We start from the raw sequence: 19397 nt of genomic DNA, 5'->3' as shown, positions 1-19397 counted from the left end.
TGACTATAAACAGCCAGGGGCAGGATGGAAATGTGAGAAACTCTAGTGTACAGCGCCCTCTGTTGCCAACTGAAATAAACTACGAACAGACTACTGGGTAAGGTGTTAACAGTTACTTCAGAGCAACCTTCTTCTGCCAGGAAACATGGTCCAAAAGAAAGCACTGAATTGGTTGCATATTGCTTAGCATGCTTCTGATGGCAAAATAAAAATAACAATAGATAACATTATTTTTCTTGTGAAAGCCATTTCTTTTGGATGAGTTCCAGAATTAAGCAGAACTAGGGTAGTGCAATGGCACCCCACTCCAGTACTCTCGCCTGGAAAATCCCATGGACGGAGGAGCCTGGTGGGCTGCAGTCCATGGGGTCGCAAAGAGTCGGACACGACTGAGCGACTTCACTTTCCCTTTTCCCTTTCACGCACTGGAGAAGGAAATGGCAACCCACTCCAGTGTTCTTGCCTGGAGAATCCCAGGGACGGGGAAGCCTGGTGGGCTGCTGTCTCTGGGGTCGCACAGAGTCGGACACGACTGAAGTGGCTCAGCAGCAGCAGGGTGGTGCCACTGGTGAAGAATCTACCTGCTAACACAGGATATGCAAGAACCACGGGTTCGACCCCTGGGTTGGGAAGATCCCTGGGAGGAGGAAATGGCAACCCACTCCAGTATCTCTGCCTAAGAAATCCAATGGACAAGAGACGTCCATGGGGTCACAAAGAGTCGGACATGACTGAGCAACTACGCACACTCTGCTATTTACAGTCTGTGACTATAAGTATGTTGACTTCCTACCTCAAATCCGCCTATAAATAAGATCCTACTGTACAGAACAAGGAACTATACTCAGTATCCTCTGATAAACCATAATGGAAAAGAATATGAAAAAGAATGCATGTGTATGTATAATTGAAACACTTTGCTGTATGGCAGAAATTAACACATCATTATACATTAGCTATAATTCAGTAAAATAATTTTTTAAAATCCTCACCTATAAGATAGGGAAGATGTCTTCCTCATAGAGATTGTTGTAAGAATTAAAACAGACTGGGTATGGTGCTTCTCATATATTAGTCGCTTAATAACTATACCTTTAATAACCTTCTTATTTCCTTCTATTGATGTAAGACATGACTTTGCACATTCTCATATGACACAGCAAACTGGCCCCTATATTTTTCACACAAATAACATACTAATTCTAGTTGTCTTTATGAGCAGCAATGAGGGAAGAGTGCCTTGCCCTCAACTTACTCTTAATCTTTTTCTGTGAGTAAAGACAGATTCAAACAGCATATCAAGCTCCTCTTAGCTACCCTCTTTTATAGAAGCTTAGTGTCTTAGGTGAATCATGATGATATAAAGAGGGATTCTTTTCTGAGCTTTATGACTGGTGTGTCCTCACCAGAAAACCTGCCTTATTATGTGTATAAAGGTTTCCTATTTTACTAGGAGATGTGTAACGCTGTTTCCAGGGGTGAAAAGATGTATCTTCTTCATCTGGCATAGTTTTCTGGGCTCCAGAAGTTGAAGTGAACCACGGACATCAGCTTTTCCACTCAAGAACCAATGAGGCTATGATGTCACAAAAAGCACTCAGTGGACAGGACTTTTCCTACCAACCCTCCAAGAATTCCCATCCAACCTTCCTTTTCTTGTATCTCTTCTCAGACTATCTGCTGTCTCTTCTCTTCTCCTGATCTTAGCTATGGGCTGTTTAGATTTAGAATCAGCTAAAAAGTTTCTGTTGGGGGAAGGGATAAATTAGCAGTTTGGTAGTAATACTATATATATAAAATAAATAATCAACAAGGGCCTACTGTATAGCACAGGGAACTCTACTCAATATTTTATAATAATCTATATAGGAAAAGAATCTGGAAAATATATGTATATATAATAACTGAACCACTTCGCTGTGCACCTAAAACTAACACACCATTGTAAATCAACTATACTTCATTTTTTTTTAAATCTCCAAAGAAGTCTCTGTTTCATTAACTTAAGGCTAGAGACTTCCCCCATATTAATAAATATAATGTTAAAATGCTAAGCTTCAGGAGCTATTTCCGCCGCTACAATAGCAATGGAAATGGAAATATTCCAACCCTGTAGTAATTACACTCTGAACTACAATAGCGCTGAACTTGCACGTCTGGTCTAGATTTTCCTGCTCTCTGGTTAATCTCTGGTCAACTAGTTTGGTTCAGAGCTATAACATAGATGTTGTTGTTGTTGTTTTTTAGTCACTAAGTCGTGTTCAACTCTCTTGCGATCCCATGGACTGTAGCCCTCCAAGTTCCTGTGTCCAAGGGATTCTCCAGGCAAGAGTATGGGAGTGGGTTGCCGCTTCCTCCTCCAAGGGATCCACCCAGGGACAGAACCCACATCTCCTGTGTCTCCTCATTGGTAGGCTGGTTCTTTACCCCTGAGCCACCTGGAAGCCCTGTGGCATAGATATACAAATTTAAACTAGATCAAGCTTATACCAAGAGCAGAAACAGTGATTAATGGAAATTACAAAAAGAGAAGCCACAGGAGGAAATAAAGATGAACCAGGGGCCAGAATGGTGCACTTTCTTATAGACAGAGTTGGGTTTCAAACTCACAGTGACCACATTGTACTATATTGCACTCTCCAGGTTTTCACTCACCCCAGCTTCTGTAAGCAACAAATAACTGAAACACATTTTCCCACCGATGTAGAAAGAAGTCCTTGAAATTCTTCATCTTCCCCACATCTCAAAACTTACAGGCTACCGGCCTGAGGGAGAGGGCCTCTCTTTTTCTGCCTGTCCTTCCTTGTTTTATGGGCTTACTTGGGGGCCATGGGAACAAGTCACCCAGAGGGGCAACCTGGAGATGAAAGCCGCAGTCACATGTGCAAGATGTGGGATCTTTACATAAAGAAGCACTGTTTGGGAAACTCTAACCTGTTATTTAGAATTTGAACAGGGATTCTTGTTTTAAAGCCTGCAAACAACTCTTCTTTTATATGACAGCAAAATTCGTCTTTGCATTTGAGAAAAAGAGCACCAGCCTGAGCGCTGGCCAGGGCCTCCAGCACGGGATGAGACTGCCACCGTGTGGCAGCCGGGGCTGTGACCACGGAGACAGACTCCCACTGAGCCGCAGGGCCTCTTCCCCAGGGTTCAGAGAAAGTGCCTGGGAAAACAGAAGTCTTTCTAGGGTCAACCTCACAAACCCTCCATTGTTAGGACTCTGCGCCTGGATGAAAATTTCATCTATCTAGTGTGTCTAAGAAAACAAAATAAGGACTACAGTGAAAGGATCTGATATTAACAACAGAAAAACAAGAGAGAGAGGAAACAGGAATTCTGGAATAGCAGGAACTTCGCAGAGGCAGACCCCGGGAAGGTCATCTGCTTTTTCCAGATATTTCCACCTCTTTGTGACCTTGGGAAAGACCCTGATGCTGGGGAAGATTGAAGGCAGGAGAAGGGGCCGACAGAGGATGAGATGGTTGAATGGCATCACCCTCTCAACGGACATGCATTTGAGCAAACTCCAGAAGGTGAAGGACAGGGAAGCCGGGAGCGCTGCAGTCCATGGGGTCGCAGAGAGTTGGGCATGACTTAGCAACTGAACAAATGTGATCAAAGGCACCAAGAACCCCCGCGCCAGCAGTTTTCCAAGTAACTCAGTAACACATAACTCTCTCATGCAGATCAACAGAGTGAAGCAGCTATGTACGTATCTTGAATATCTATCACTGGAGTTAACATTTTCAACTCATGCCCGAGGGGAACACAAAACTAGGCATATCTAATATTGAGAAAATTTATATTTACATTTTGCCCACCTAATTGACTAACATCCATGCCCCACATTCTGGCTGAGCTGATGCAAACCAGGGATCACTACTTCTTCTGGCTAATGTAACAAAGAGAATCCTAAAGAGGTGTCTTGTTTTTTTGTTTTTTTTTTTTTTACAACTTTCTGCCCGCTTACCTTCTTTGGGATCCAGGTACTTAAGCACGATGGCTTTAAAAGGCTTTCCTGAGAGTTGATCCCAGTAAGTAAGGGAGGCTTTACTGAGACCAGGGTCAGAGAGGCTAATAATAATAATAATGTTCAACAAAAAAGTAGGAACTCTGAGAAGACAATAAAGATTAAATGCACTTCAATCCATCTTTGGAATGTAGTACCTAATGGGTTTAGAGGTTTAGAGTAGCTTTCAAAAGCAAGCCTAATGTAGAAGCATAACAGTATCTGTTTCAATACGAACTGCTGCATGCAAGTCACTCAGCTGTATTCGAGTCTTTGCGACCCCATGGACTGCAGCCCTCCAGGCTTCTCTGTCCCTGGGATTCTCCAGGCAAGAATGCTGGAGTGGGTTGCCATTTCCTGCTCCAAATATGTAGTACAATGATTCATAAGTAAACAGAAGCTCAAAACAAGTGAATCCAGATAAATATAAATAGATGATTACTAATGTAATCTACTCTACTTTTTTTTAAACAGAAATAAGTTGAGATACAGAAATCCCTGATAAAGATCCTATAAACTGATTTGCTCCAGACGAGCTTACCATTCAGTAGACCAAGGCTACTTTACGAGTAATAGATTCTCAAAATGAATGTAAATACTATGTCTTTCCATAAGATTTCACTGGGGGGCAGATGATATGCATTTTGTGCGCATTTTTTAAAATTTGGTATACATTTGCATGAGATTGCTTTTGACACTAGAAAAGGTTTTATAATACTAAAGCATGGTTGTACATCGTTTACAGAAGAAAGCTCTTCTATGTTACTTGCAAGAATTCACAGATGAAAGAAAGGTAAATCTTTGCTGAACAAAGAGCAGAAACTATCAAGTTTTCATTGCAAGACATACAGAAGAAATAATAAAAGTCTGCTTTGCAGTGAACCCTTTGGACACAAAACACACAGCTTCACCTTCAACTTCCTAGGCAGAGAGACTATTTCAACTTCAATTTTCTAGGCAGATGAGCTCATAGGAGGGTCTGAGTTGAATCAGTCCTGTAACCTGGGTAATAAATTTATCCTCTGAATTTTTTTTTTTACATAGCAATTCTGAATTCTGCTATTCAAGCCATTGTCCCTTATTCTAGTTTCTGAAGCAAGCAGGACTACATGAGATAATGTTACCAAAGGTACTGGCTTTCTGGACAGTTATTGTACAACGAGAAAATACTGCTTATATTTCTCTGACAGTTAATGAGAAATGTATTGGTTCCCACAATGACGGAGGGACCAAGGAGGGAAATTTGTTTCCTCCCCTGGTTTCCTCCAGGAATCCCCAGAGAGACATGGAAGTTACACAGCAAACAATTCCCTATTCATACTTGGGAGTCAGGGATATAAAACTGTCACATGGCAACTAGGCTTAACAATGGTGAAGAGGAATGGCTTTCTGGCCAATAATGAGAATCAGGGGTTTAATGGCCTAGTTGGAGGCGATCCCAGCCACTGAAGTCGCCTTAAAGGGAAAAGGCTGCTTTTCTAATATCTTCCGTGGCTGAAGGGCTTAGAAACAGCCCCAACTCGGAATCCTTCCAAGTTCAAAATCAAACTTTATGTTCACTCTGATAGGAGAACTCTAAATGTAATGGCATTATAAGCCAGGCATAAAATAGTAAAGTACCTCCTCTAAAACTGCCAAAGAGGCCAAAAAGCTGGAACACAACAGGTTGATAGAATACAAGGTACTTAACCACCTTAAAAATCTCATAAAGTGACTCATAAAAATGCGAGAGGAAAGACTTTCCTCCGCCGAAAGTCCAGCTCTATTGCCTCATAAAGTCGTGGTGAACCTCAACCACCGTCCTGCTGCTTCTGTTTGGAAACCATTTAACAACAGCTCACACCGCCCAGTCTCCCCTATGAGAGGTACTGTACTAAGCACTGCATATTGTTGCTGTTCAGCTGCTCAGCTGTGTCTGACTCTTTGTGACCCCGTGGACTGCCAGCACACCAGGTACACCCTTCACTATCTCCGCTATCTTCACTGTGTTTGAGTTTGCTCAAACATATATGCTTTGAATTGGTGATGTCATCCAACTATCTTGTCGCCCCCTTCTCCTCCTGCCCTCAATCTTTCCCTGCATCAGGGTCTTTTCCAATGAGTTGGCTGTTTGCATCAGGTGGCCAAAGTATTGGAGCTTCACCTATGATATTTAGCTTTTGAAGCCACCCACTGAATTCATTCCTAGTATTATTTCCATTTATGGATTAGAAAGCTGATGCTTAAAATGATCAAGTAAGCTGCTCAGTGTCAAACCCAAAGTAACTCTTTGTGCAGGAATGGGAATTTGAGTCAGTCCAAGGTGAAAGCTCAAGTTCAAGCTGCAGACACAACCCCTCTGATGTCAGGGAAGTGTGGCTTTCCTTCAGGAAATGTCAGCTTTCCATCACAGTCATCTCTCATATGGACAAAGAAAATCATTTCCATTGAATGGAATATAACATTAGAAAATCAAATTTGAGACTCAACCTCAATTTTTACAGAGAAGGGTTAAAAAGAATCATTTCACAGGGTTTTTCCCCCTCCATTTTGCCACTTATGAAAGGAGAAGATAACACTCTGTATTACGTACATACACCACGTGTGTGCTGCTAAGTCTCTTTAGTTGTGTCCAACTCTTTGCAGCTCCATGGACTGTAGCCCAGCAGGCGCCTCTGCCCATGGAATTCTCCAGGCAAGAATACTGGAGTGGGCTATGTGCCCTCCTACAGGGAATCTTCCTGATCCAGGGATCGAACCCGCGTTTTTTACGGCTCCTGCATTGCAGGTGGATTTTTTACCACTGAGCTACCAGGGAAGCTCTCATATATATACTATTATGTATAAGTTAGATAATTAACAAGGACCTACTATATAATGGGTTCAATCCCTGCGTCAAGAAGATCCCCCGGGAGGAGAGCATGACAACCCACTCCAGTATTCTTGCCTGGAGAATTCCATGGACAGAGGAGACTGGTGGGCTACAGTCCATGGGTCTCAGAGTCAAACACGACTGAGCAACTAACACACACACACACACACACACAGAGCATAGCACAGGGAACTGTACTCAGTGCTCTGTGATGACCTATATGGGAAGAGAATCCAAAAAGGGGGATATATGAATATGTGTAGCTGATTCACCTTGCTGTACAGCAAAAACTAACACAAAGCAGTAAAGCAACCATATGTCAATAAAAGTTAAATTTTAAAAAATATGTTGACCAGACAAACTCCTATTGCTTCTGGCTCTTCCACTCCAACAGTCTCAAGGTGAGGGAGTGATCTGTGGGTGCTGTTTGAATAATCCACTTTCACTGGGCTGTTTCTCTGCAGAGAGGTCTAATTACTCCTGCTGCAAGCAGAACCAAACATGACATCCTCCACGGGATTGCACAGCCCACCTCTCCCTCTCCTGCTCTACCTCTTATCTGCTATCGCTAAGTGACCAGTTGGTGTCTGCTATCCAGAACTCTAACTGGGCTACCTTGTCATTTCCAATGATTAATTTGATTCAGTTCACTATTTACTAAACACCCACCTACAGAGGGCTAAGTGAGGGCTACAGAGGCACCCTAGTATTTTTGTTTGTTTAGTCACTAAATTGTGTCCAACTCTCTGCAACCCCATGGACTGTAGCCCACCAGGCTCCTTTGTCCGTGGGATTCTCCAGGCAAGAATACTGGAGTGGGTAGCCAGTTCCTTCTCCAGGGGGTCTTCCTGACCCAGCAACTGAACCCATGCTTCCTGCATTTGGCAGACGGATTCTTTACTACTGAGCCACCAAAGAACCCCAGAGGCACTCTAGCCATGGTGACTTTTCCTTAAACAAGAACAGTCTAGGAGAGCTGGGCTTCTCCTGTACCAGGGAGAGTGTGGCAAGCTCCTCTAACAGCAGCATGGAGGGATGGAGTAATTGTCATGGAAGGACTGACACAGGAAAGATGGATATAAGAGGCAGATAGTAATCTGTGCTTGGAAAGAAGAGAATTCCAGAAGGTAGAAGTGCGTGGAGATGGGCGTTCCAGGCAAAAACAGGCAGAGGCCTGGAAGAGGAAGGGTTGAAGGCCAGTGTCACGGGCCTCCAGGAGTAAAGCAGTGAAGCATGGGCTGTGAAGGGTGCCTGGAGGAGGGGGGTCCACGTAAGAGCACCCCAATATCACATGTGTTAGCAAGAGCACTGCCTCACCCAGGTCTCAGAGCACTCACAGGCCTCAGCCAACCATACATGTTATCTGTGGCCTGTGGCAATTCAAAAAAATATTAAAATCAATAACATTAGACAAAATAGAGGGGCTTCCCTGGTGATCCAGTAGTTAAGACTTCGCCTTCCAATGCTGGGGGTGTGGGTTCAATCCCTGGTCGGTGGCTAAGATCCCACAGGCCTCTCAGACAAAAAACCAGAAACATAAAAAATAAAAGAATACATTATTGAATATTATAACAAATTCAATAAAGATTTTTTTTAAATGGTCCACATCAAAAAAAAACTGTTTTAAAAATGGATTTTTACAGATAAATGGGAATTTCTAGCTCCTCTTGGGAAAAAATTGGAAAATCTGGTCACCCAGGCTTCCCAAGCTAGCATAAGCACCCTAAATAGCCCTCTAGCAAGTGTGTGCACCCAGTCATGTCTGACTCTTTGCGACCCCATGGACTGTAGTCCACCAGGCTCCTCTGTCCATGGGATTTTCCAGGCAAGAATACTGGGATGGGTTGCCATTTCCTCCTCCAGGGGATCTTCCCAACTCAGGGATCAAACCCACGTCTCTTGTGTCTCCTGCATTGGCAGGTGGAGTCTTTACTACTGGTGCCACAGGACAAATGCCCTCCAATGGATTCACACCCAGTACCCCTCGCATTTGATTCTGGGTCCACTTCACCCATTTGTCCCACCTGCCTGGCAGCCAGGAATTGAGGCTGTGGCCCCTGCCAGCAAGAGGGTACTGCAGGAGGGATGTAAGAGTCCCCCAGACACTCAGTAGCTACTGAGGTTGGGTTCGTTTCTTCATCCATCTCTGTTTACTCTTCTATCTAATGGAGCTAATATCACCTACCTCTACTTTGTCACAGGGATGAAAGGGGATAAGTTAATACTTAGCACAGTGCTTAGTGCAAAATACATCATTAATAAGCCATGGCTGCTGCCACCACATGTATGACAGGAAAACACTTCCTTCAGGGCCAGGAACTGCCAGAACATTGCTTCCCATGGAAAGACTCGAGGCCCACTGGAATACAGTGTAAAGTGTGAGTGACTTGAGCCTCTAAGTTACAAACTCCTGACCTGCTGTCACTGCACTTGATCAGCTATGTGCCGCTCTGATGTGTCTTTACCTCTAGCATGAAAGAAACGAGTGACAGTCTCCATATATACATACACACACACAGGTAGGGTAATGAAAGGGTTGTTGTTCTTCAATTGCTAAGTCGTGCTCAATTCTTTGCAACCCCATGGACTGCAGCACATACAGGACACGAGAACATAAGGTGCCCAGGTCAGTAAGTGTCCAATATGCTACCGGGGAAGAGCAGAGAGATAGCTCCAGAAAGAATGAAGCAGCTGGGGCAAAGTGGAAACGATGCCTAGCTGTGGATGTGTCTCGTGGTGAAAGTAAAGTCTGATGCTGTAAAGAATAATATTGCATAGGAACCTGGAACGTTAGGTTCATGAATCAAGGTAAACTGGATGTGATCAATGCAAAAATTAACACACTCAAACTAAACCAGCTTAGAATTTCCCTGGTGGTCCAGTGGCTAAGACTCTCCTCTCCCAACGCAGAAAGCCCAGGTTCAAACCTGGTCAGGGAACTAGATCCCAGTGCCAAAACTAAAGATCCCATGTGCGGCAGCTAAGACCTAGCACAACCAAATAAATAAATAAACTCTTTTTGAAAACGACAACAACAAATTAAACCAGCTTGTTTGCTTTTATCCTAAAGATAGTGAAAGTGTTAGTCAGTCAGTGTGTCTGACTCTCTGCAACCCCATGGACTGTAGACCAGGCTCCTCTGTCCATGGGATTTTCCAGGCAGGAATACTGGAGTGGGTTGGTCATTCCCTTCTCGAGGGGATCTTCCCAACCCAGAGATCGAACCCAGGTCTCCCTCTTGTGGGCAGATTCTTTATAGCCTGAGCCACCCAGGAAGCCCTGCTTTCATCTTATTTTACCACAATTTTTCTTTCATACAACCAGTTCAAAAATACCCAAGCCATCACTACACCACACGCATCCACAAAAGCCAAGTCTGATTACAAATCCAAAGAAATTAGCCTCCCACATGTGGGTGGCACAGCTTTTAACATCTCTTAGCTTGAGGAGGAGTGTGAGACTGTTGGAATATTCACCCTACGGCTGTCAGACAGCAGCTGAAATCCAGAAGACCATCTGACTCCACACAGGACTAAGCCATTTTTTCTGAGCATGAGTTAAACAAATGGCAGTCCCATGAGTGCTTTTCCAGCATCACCCCAGGAACACCTTTCAATGCTATAATTTTGCTAAGTGAAGTGGCTAGAGTTTTGTGCTCACGCATCAAACAAGAAGCACCGCATACCTCCTGTGCCCAAATGGGCCACTGAATGGCCATAACATTCCAGAACAAAGTCCCTTCGAAAGGACCAACTTATCTCAAAGAGTAGACAGTACAGAGGACATGTATATTCTCAAATAATAGAATGGCACCCACTCCAGCATTCTTACCTGGGAAGTCCCGTGGACAGAAGAGCCTGACAGGCTACAGTCCAAGGGGTCACAGAGTCGGACATGACTGGATCAAGCACACATACATATAATAGCAGACGCGTATATTGTTTTATCTTTAAGCACAAGAAAGAGACGATGCGTGTGACCGTGGGCCATTCTATCTTAGAACTCTTAAGACTGATGCCCTGTCAGACTACCTTAGGAAAAAGCGGATAATCAAAGACTTAGAACTCAGCATGTAGGAGAACGGCCCTTGTGGTCCAGTGGTTCAGATGTCACCTTCCAATGCACCTCGATCCCTGGTCAAGGAACTAAGACCTCACATGCCTTGGGGCCACGAAGCCAAAGCATAAAGTAGAAGAAGTATTGTAACAAATTCAATAAAGACTTTTAAATGGTCCACATTAAAAAAAAAATCTTTAAAAACAGAAAAAAGAACATCGCGTGTAGGGCTGGGGGACCAAGACCTTGTCCATCAGAATGTTCACATACAAGAAATGTAAGAGACAACTAGGAATGTTTCTTTAAAAGAAGGTTGCTTTTATAAACTCGATCATGACTCTCTTTAAAGAAGGACAGTCATTAATTTACTTGCATTTTACCAGGAGAGTCCTCAGATCATTTGTCAATTTCTGCTGCCCAGCATCCATGTACCGTGGGGCTACCCTGGTGGCACTAGTTGTAAAGAACCCACCTGCCAATCCAGGAGACTCAAGAGATGCACGTTCAACCCCTGGGTGGGGAAGATCCCCTGGAGAGAAGGAAATGGCAACCCACTCCAGTATCCTCCCTGGTAAATCCCATGGACAGAGGAGCCTGGTGGGCTGTGTCTATGGAGTCATAAAGAGTCCAACACAATTGAGCAATTAAGCACCTGTCCACCCACCCGACTCCAATTTTCCCTCTGAAGAGTACTCCCGTACATTCTCAAAGGGAACCTGTCATGAACATGATTAAGAAAGTTACTCAACACACTCAGAAGGAGAACAGAAAAGGTGTTTAGGTCCTCTACCAGCAAAAGAGTTCGCCTCATCCATACAGATAAAAACTAACCATTTCTCTAGTTCATTCCTTGAGACAGATTTCATAATGCATCCTCAAACTGCCTCAATGCCTTCCCCATAATCATTTACACAGGGTTCTGCTCTATTCATACCAACATGTTATATTTATTTTTGGAAGTGGCTACTATGAAGGTATAATGGACTTCCCTGGTGGCTCAGACGTGAAAAGCATCTGCCTGCAATGCGGGAGACCTGGGTTCAATCCCTGGGTTGGGAAGATCCCCCTGGAGAAGGAAATGGCAACGCACTCCAGTATTCTTGCCTGGAGAATCCCATGGACGGACAGAGGTGCCTGTTGTGCTGCAGTCCGTGGGGTTGCAAAGAGTCAGACACGACTGAGCGACTTCATTTTCACTTTCACTATGAAGGTGGTTCCATTTATTTTTTATTATTCTACAATATCTGGTTTTCCTTTTCTTTCGCTTGAAATCCACGTGCTTTCATGCCCACAGACGGGTTAACACATTCATTGGACACAAGGATCCTCACTTCATTTACATCCAGAGTAAGTTGCATGGAGGTTGCTGGAGGCAGCAACTCAACACCTCCCCAACCTGAAAACAAGCCCTACTTACCCAGCGTGAGAGAAGCCTTCATAATTTGATGGCTGATGCTGGAAAGGGCCTTCTTTCTGATTTCCAGACTTTAAATAACAGGATTTAATCTCCCCTGCAAAAGTTCAGCAAAGAACATTATACAACTGCTTGTATATGATCATTTCTGTGGATACTTTTTTCAAGTTAGAGGGAACTAATTTGGGATTATTTTAATAATAATTGTTCATAATCTATCTCTTTGTATTTCTCCATAGAAGGTATAACTTAACCAGGAAAATCTGAGGCGTCACTCTAATAATATGCTTAGACAAGTTGGACTTAGTTACTTTTTTTTTCCCTGAAGTATAGTTGATTTAAGGTTGTATAGTTATATAGTTGTAATGTTGTTGTATAGTTGTATTTAATGAAGTATAGTTGAAGTAATGTGTTAGTTTCAGGTGTACAGCAAAGAAATTCCATTATACATATACATCTACACATTTTTTTCAGACTCTTTTCCATTATAGGTTATTATAGGATGTTAAATATAGTTCCTAATGCTATGCAGTAGGTCCTTGTTGTCTATTTATTTTATATATAATATATAATAATATATACAATATAACATTATAATATATAACATGTTGTTTATTTATGATGTATAAATATATTTATTATACATAATAAATATATTTATATAATAAATTTAATCATAATTTACATATAATTATATGATATATAATAGTATATCTGTTAGTTCCAAATTCCTAGTATAACCCTCCCTGCTTTCCCCTTTGGTAAGCATAAGTTTGTTTTCTATGTCTGTGAGTCTTTCTGTTTTCTAAATATGTTCACTTGTATCCATTTTTTTAGATCCCACTATAGGTGATATCACGACTCAGTTGCTTATCACTTAATTGCTTTCCACAGATAAATCTGCACCATCTCTAATCTTCTTCTCATACATTCTTTTCAATGCATTTTTTGGTATATTCTCTTCATGTGTCAGGATGATCTGAGCATGCTGTGTAACTGCGGTTTTGTTTTGTTTTTGGTATCATGCACAAAAAGAGGCTTATTAAATGCATGTTTTTGATAAGTGGGCCACATGGGGCCATCCCTACCTTTGAATTTGCAGATAAGCACTGGCATAGCTGCTGACTGGGGTGTCAGCCTGGTAATGAGGGAAAGCAAGAGATGGAATTAATTTGCAGAGTTAAATTAGCCTGCTAAAGTGGTTCAGTGTATTGAGGTGTGAAAATCAGTTCACTTTGTAAGTGTAAATGGTCTCTCCCCAGAAGAGGTTTTAACTGTACTTTCTTCAGGTGACAGGGGAGCATAATTAGCCTTGTCTGTTAGGAGTAGTTGCAAGGCATTCCACAGTGCTTGACCTCAACTTGAAGGCTGTCCCACCAAGAAAAGCACAGACAGGGACAAGAGCAGCCCCTCTGGAGGCTTAGATAAAAGTGATAATGTTGTTCTTTACAACATAAAAGTCTCTTTGTATTTCTACAGATGCAAAAGCACTTCAAACTGCAAATTACTGATCTATAGAGAGATGGTAACACATAATTTATTATCCAAACCAGGATCTATTTGTAAGTAGAATGTGCATGCAAGGGTGTGAAGTCACTTCAATCATATTGGACCCTATGGACCACGGCCCACCAGGCTCCTCTGTCCACTGGATTTCCCAGGCAAGAATACTGGAGTGGGTTGCCACGCCCTCCTCTAGGGGATCGTCCCAACCCAGGGATCAAACCCTCATCTCCTGTACTGGCAGGCAGGTTCTTAACCACTAGCACCACCTGGGAAGTGAATAATCAAGTATTAATTGATCTATAAAAAATTTAACCCAAGACTCATCCTAGAAAAACTAGGATCTATATCTCTTAATCAAAGGAACCTTGAACTTGCCACTTAATGGTTTTTTTCTTTCTTTCTCCCTTCCTTTCTTTTTCTATTACTTTTAATCTTTTTGTAACAAGGCATTACAAATATATCAAAGTCAGATTTCAACATATATCCAATAAATATGTATTAGGTGCTGGACATTACCTTCCTGAAATTTACAATTGTGAAAATGGGGAGAATGTCAGTAATCAAATTATTATAAGGCAATAAACACTGGGCTTCCCCAGTGGTTCAACAGTAAGGAATCTGCGTGCAAGGCTGGAGACTCAGGAGATGTGGGTTTGATCCCTGGGTAGGGAAGATCCCCTGGAGTAGGAAATGGCAACCCACTCCAGTATTCTTGCCTGGAAAATTCATGAACAAAGGAACCTGGCACCCTACGGTCCGTGGGGTCACAAAGAGTCAGACACAATCGAAGCAACTGAGCACTCAATAAACAACTAGAAGCTGTAATAGTCTCAAAGAAGGAAATGGATAGGCTGTTGAGAGAGCAAAAGCACAGATGAAATTTATTAAGCCTGGGCTATCCAGGAAAGGTTTTCCTGAAGAATCTTCTTTAGAACAGAGATCTGAAGGACAAATGGCACAATACAGGCATAGGGGCGTGGTATATGCAAAGGCCCTGAGGCAGAGGGCACACAGCCTGTCCTAAGAACATTAACTGTGAGCAGTCAGCACGAAGCCCTCCTGTTCCAAAGTCTAATACAGGTATTCCCTACTTTTCAGAAGTTCACTTTATGCACTTCACTTTTTACAAAAGATTGACCTTAGTACCTATGTTGCTAATGGAAAGAAATCCAGAAATGAGTTCTGCTTCTAAAAGGCTAAAGTAAAAACAGCGTTCACTCTTTGTTCTGCAGTGAGCTATAGAGCCAGCTCACACTCTAAGCAGTAACAGAAGCATCACCAGGCTCCCACCCAGCATCTCAGCATCAAACCATCAAGGCTTTGAATTGGGAGCATCTGTGTACCATACTGATGCATTTCATGCATCCCTGGGTAACTGCTTCTTCACTTTATACCAACAATCCCCAACCTCTTGGCTACCAATGACCGGTTTCATGGAAGACAACTTTTCCACGGACCAGGTAGGGGGTGGTTTCAGGATGATTCAAGTGCACTATATTTGTTGTGCACTTTATTTCTGTCATTATTACATCAGATCCACCTCAGATCATCAGGCATTAGATCCCAGAGGCTGAGGAGTTTACATCATTTTAGTTTAGGAAAGGTCTCATAGGACCCTCCTACTTTCAGATGGCTGGTAAACCTGTCCTCAGGCTAAGAGACCACATAGGACTTGAGAAAGCTGCCAGCTTCCCGCCTCCCCTCACGAGTAAAGAGCTCTAGAGACTTACCATGTTCATCGATGAAGACATGCATCGCGTCCACGGACATCTCGTCTTGCACCGATGTTTCCGGCCCACTGACGACTTGCAGCACAGAGCTGTCTTGTTGGGAAGTCACCCTGTAGATTATTTGCCTTTGCCTATTGCCCTGGAAACTTAACACATAGAAAGGTTTCAAAAACGATGTGGAACACTTCTTTATCCTTAACAAAGCATTAAAAGAAGGAGCCAGTGAATGGGACTGTACCAGCACGAAGACATATGAGTAAGTTATTCTTACAGGGTTGGGATCTTGGCAGGTTCGGTGAGCCCAGGGCTGGTGCTGGTGTGGTCTTGACTTTGTACGTCTGGTTTTCCTTGTTTGGCAATGGGTCCACTGGGTTTCTCACTTTCCAGGATTTCTTCCTTTTTCTCCTGGGAGCAGTTATCTGAAAAACATTGCTTTATGTATTAACATAATACTTAATAAGAAATTAAGGTGGAAATGAGTGGAAATAAGTTACCAAGCTGAATTAAGAATAAATAGAAAAATGTAAATAGCTCCTATGAGGACTTCCCTGGTGGTCCAATGGTTAAGACTTCACCTTCCAATGCAGGGGACGTGGGTTTGATCTCTGGTCAGGGAACTAAGATAGCACATGTTGCAGAGCAACTAAGCCTGCACGCCACAGCTAGAGAAGCCAATGGGCCATAACTACTGAAATGCATGTCTAAAGACACACATCAAAGGCCATTTTCAAGGTCACAATGTTCTGTATTCCTATGACCAAAGATGCCAATAGCTATGTTCTTCTGCATAAATGTCTGCCCGAGAGAAGAACATGATTGTGTGGTTTGAACCTACAGGCTCTTTCAAGGAGTGACATTCCGAAAGCCCACCAAGATCTACCTTAAAAAGTAAAGTGATGCTAGCTTCGCTGGGGTCTGAATCCCATCACCATGTATAAAACAAAGTTTTTCATCCTTGAAGTAATTAGAGAAACACTGCTGGCTTCCATGTGAGTCCTGAAGAAAAATATTCCCAGTGCATCTGTGAAACGATTCGAATTGCTTTGGTACAAAAATGTTTGCATTTCATTTGACAGCTTGTCAAGATAGAAGGTTTCACAGTTTTCAAGAAACACATCTGTGAAAAAGTCCTATCATAACAAATAGCTTTAGCCAGTGATCATGTTACATAAAAACTGCAGGGAGGCATGTTTAGACAGCTCTACCTGCTAACACCACATGTATGTGGATTCATTCATTCATGTTGCTTTTAATACCTTAGTCTCTCCTTCTCTTAAATGGGCACATAACGTATGCCAGCCTATGGGCTACTTTGGGGCTTCTCTGATAGCTCGGTGGTAAAGAACCCTCCTGCCAGGACAGGAGATGCAGGTTCGATCCCTGGGTGGGGAAGATCTCTTGGAGAAGGAAAGGGCAACCCACTCCAGGATCCCTGCCTGGGAAATCGCATAGGCAGAGGAGCCTGGCGGGCTACAGTCCATGGGGTCACAAAAGAGTTGGACACAACTTGGCGAGCAAACAACAACAATGGGCTACTTTTCTCCTTTTCCCTTTAAAAATACACATGTAAAGGAACTTTCAGTGTCTAAAAATAGCTCAAGTGAATGGCATATAATTTAAAACTAGAGAAAAGGGAAAAAAATCTTAAATTGCTCCTAACCTCACCATGCTGATTCAGGAGCCAATATGATAGATACCACATCGGAATTTTCTTTTAGTTTTTTTTTTTTTAAATGAAGTCATAATTTAGATGTTGTTGTATAACTATTCTACTTTTCTTAAATTATTACAAATATTTAATGATATATATTTCTACATCATCCAAAAATGGAAGTTATCTTATATTAATACAGTATAATTTACTAAATAGAAAAGTTATAAAACAGTTTTTGGTGTTGGGTTTTTTGGATATGCTGCAGGCATGTGGGATCTTAGTTCTTTTTCCAGTGATCGAACCCATGTCCCCTGTAGTGGAAGCATGGAATCTTAAAAACTGGACCACCAGTGAAGTCCCCAAAAACAGATATTGTTTTATAACTGTTCTACTTCTATAACTGTTCTACTTATCTTAAAGTACTATAAATATTTAATGACAGGAGATATTCTTCTGCATCATCCCCAAATGGAAGCTAAATAATATTATATTACCATAGTATAACTTATTAAAGTAGACTCCTATTCTTATAAATTTAGTGTTTCTATTTTTCTATACTGCAGATATTAATAATTCTTCAATAATCATCTCCACACGCATTCATGATTATTTTCTTAGAAAGTCTAGGAGAAACTGATTATACAAATAGACAATAGCCATATTATATATATATATATATATAGAACTCCGACCCACAATCTACACAATCTTAGAAAAATAATCCATTAGCTACAGTAACCAGCCCAGGAAACTAACATACTATGTACAAGTCACACTTGTCAGATGTCAGAGCACTATTTCTAGCAAACGACTCAGGAAGCCAAATAATAACTCCTGCAACAATCAGTCCAAAATGGACAGGAATTGATTAATAACTGAGAGCTTCCCTAATTTTTATCCCTGCTTCCAATTGCAGAAATCCAACCAATCAGAGGAAGCCAAATATGCTCTTTTAACCAATCATGTTTTTGCCTTTTCATACCGCTCATGGGGTTCTTCAGGCAAGAATACTGGAGTGGGTTGCCATTTTCTTCCCCATGATAAAGGACAGAAATGGTAAGGACCTAACAAACAGAAGAGATTAAGAGGTGGCAAGAATACACATAACTATACAAGAAATGTATACATGAAACTATACAAGAAAGGTCTCAATGACCCAGATAACCACGATGATGCAATCACTCACCTAGAACAGGACAACCTGAAGTGTGAAGTCAAGCGGGCCTTAGGAAGCACACTGTGAACAAAGCTAGTGGAGATGATGGAATTCCAGCTAAACTATTTAAAATCCTAGAAGATGATGATGTGAAAATGCTGCACTCAATATGGCAGCAAATTTGAGAAACTCAGCAATGGCCACAGGACTGGAAAAGGTCAGTTTTCATTCCTACCACAAAGAAAGGCAATTCCAAAGAATGTTCAAACTATCATTTAATTGTGCTCATTACACATGTTAGCATGGTTATGCTCAGAATCTTCAAGCTAGGCTTCAGCAGTATGCGAACTGAGAACTTTCAGACGTAAAGCTAGATTTCAAAGTGGCAAAGGAGTCAGAGATCAAATTGCAAACCTTTGTTGGATCACGGAGAAAGCAAGGGAATTAAAACAAAATCTATTTCTGCTTCATTGACTACACTAAAGCCTTTGACTGTGTGGATTACAACAAACTGGAAAATTCTTAAAGAGATAGGACTACCAGACCACCTTACCTGTCTCCTGAGAAACCTTATGCAGGTCAAGAAGCAATAGTTAGAACTGGACATGGAACAACTGATGGAAAATTGAGAAAGGAGTACAATCAGGCTGTATATTGTCACCCTGCTTATTTAACTTATATGCAGAATACATAATGCAAAATGCAAGGTTGGAGGAATCACAAGCTGGAATCAAGACTGCCAAGAGAAATATCAACAACCTCAGATATGCAGATGATACCACTATATGGCAGAAAGTGAAGAGGAGCTAAAGAGCCTCTTGATAAGGCTGAAGTGGAGAGTGAAAAAGCTGGCTTGAAACTCAACATTCAAAAAACTAAAGATCATGGCATCTCGTCCCATTACTTCATGGCTCCAAAATCACTGTAGATAGTGACTGTAGCCGTGAAATTGAAAGACACTTGCTTCTTGGAAGGAAAGCTATGACAAATCTAGACAGCATATTAAAAAGCAGAGACC

The 19397-nt window shown here is 42.0% G+C and overlaps 1 protein-coding gene across 1 annotated transcript in view; it reads right to left on the bottom strand.

The window, feature by feature from the left end:
• The window catches only part of PCNX2 (pecanex 2), a 314554-nt gene that overhangs the window by 258518 nt on the left and 36639 nt on the right, over positions 1–19397 (bottom strand). Inside the window, exons 6-8 of the mRNA XM_040242736.1 lie at positions 15841–15988; positions 15570–15715; positions 12337–12430 (exon numbers count right to left, since the gene is read on the bottom strand). Of these exons, the coding sequence (XP_040098670.1) occupies positions 12337–12430; positions 15570–15715; positions 15841–15988 (388 nt within the window). The remainder of the gene's footprint in view (positions 1–12336; positions 12431–15569; positions 15716–15840; positions 15989–19397) is intronic.

Source organism: Oryx dammah, unplaced genomic scaffold (genome assembly GCF_014754425.2).
Source record: "Oryx dammah isolate SB20612 unplaced genomic scaffold, SCBI_Odam_1.1 HiC_scaffold_6, whole genome shotgun sequence".
In the NCBI taxonomy this organism is placed as follows: Eukaryota; Metazoa; Chordata; class Mammalia; order Artiodactyla; family Bovidae; genus Oryx; species Oryx dammah.
The sequence above is the reverse complement of the archived record's forward strand: the minus strand, read 5'-3'. Positions and strand labels throughout refer to the sequence as shown.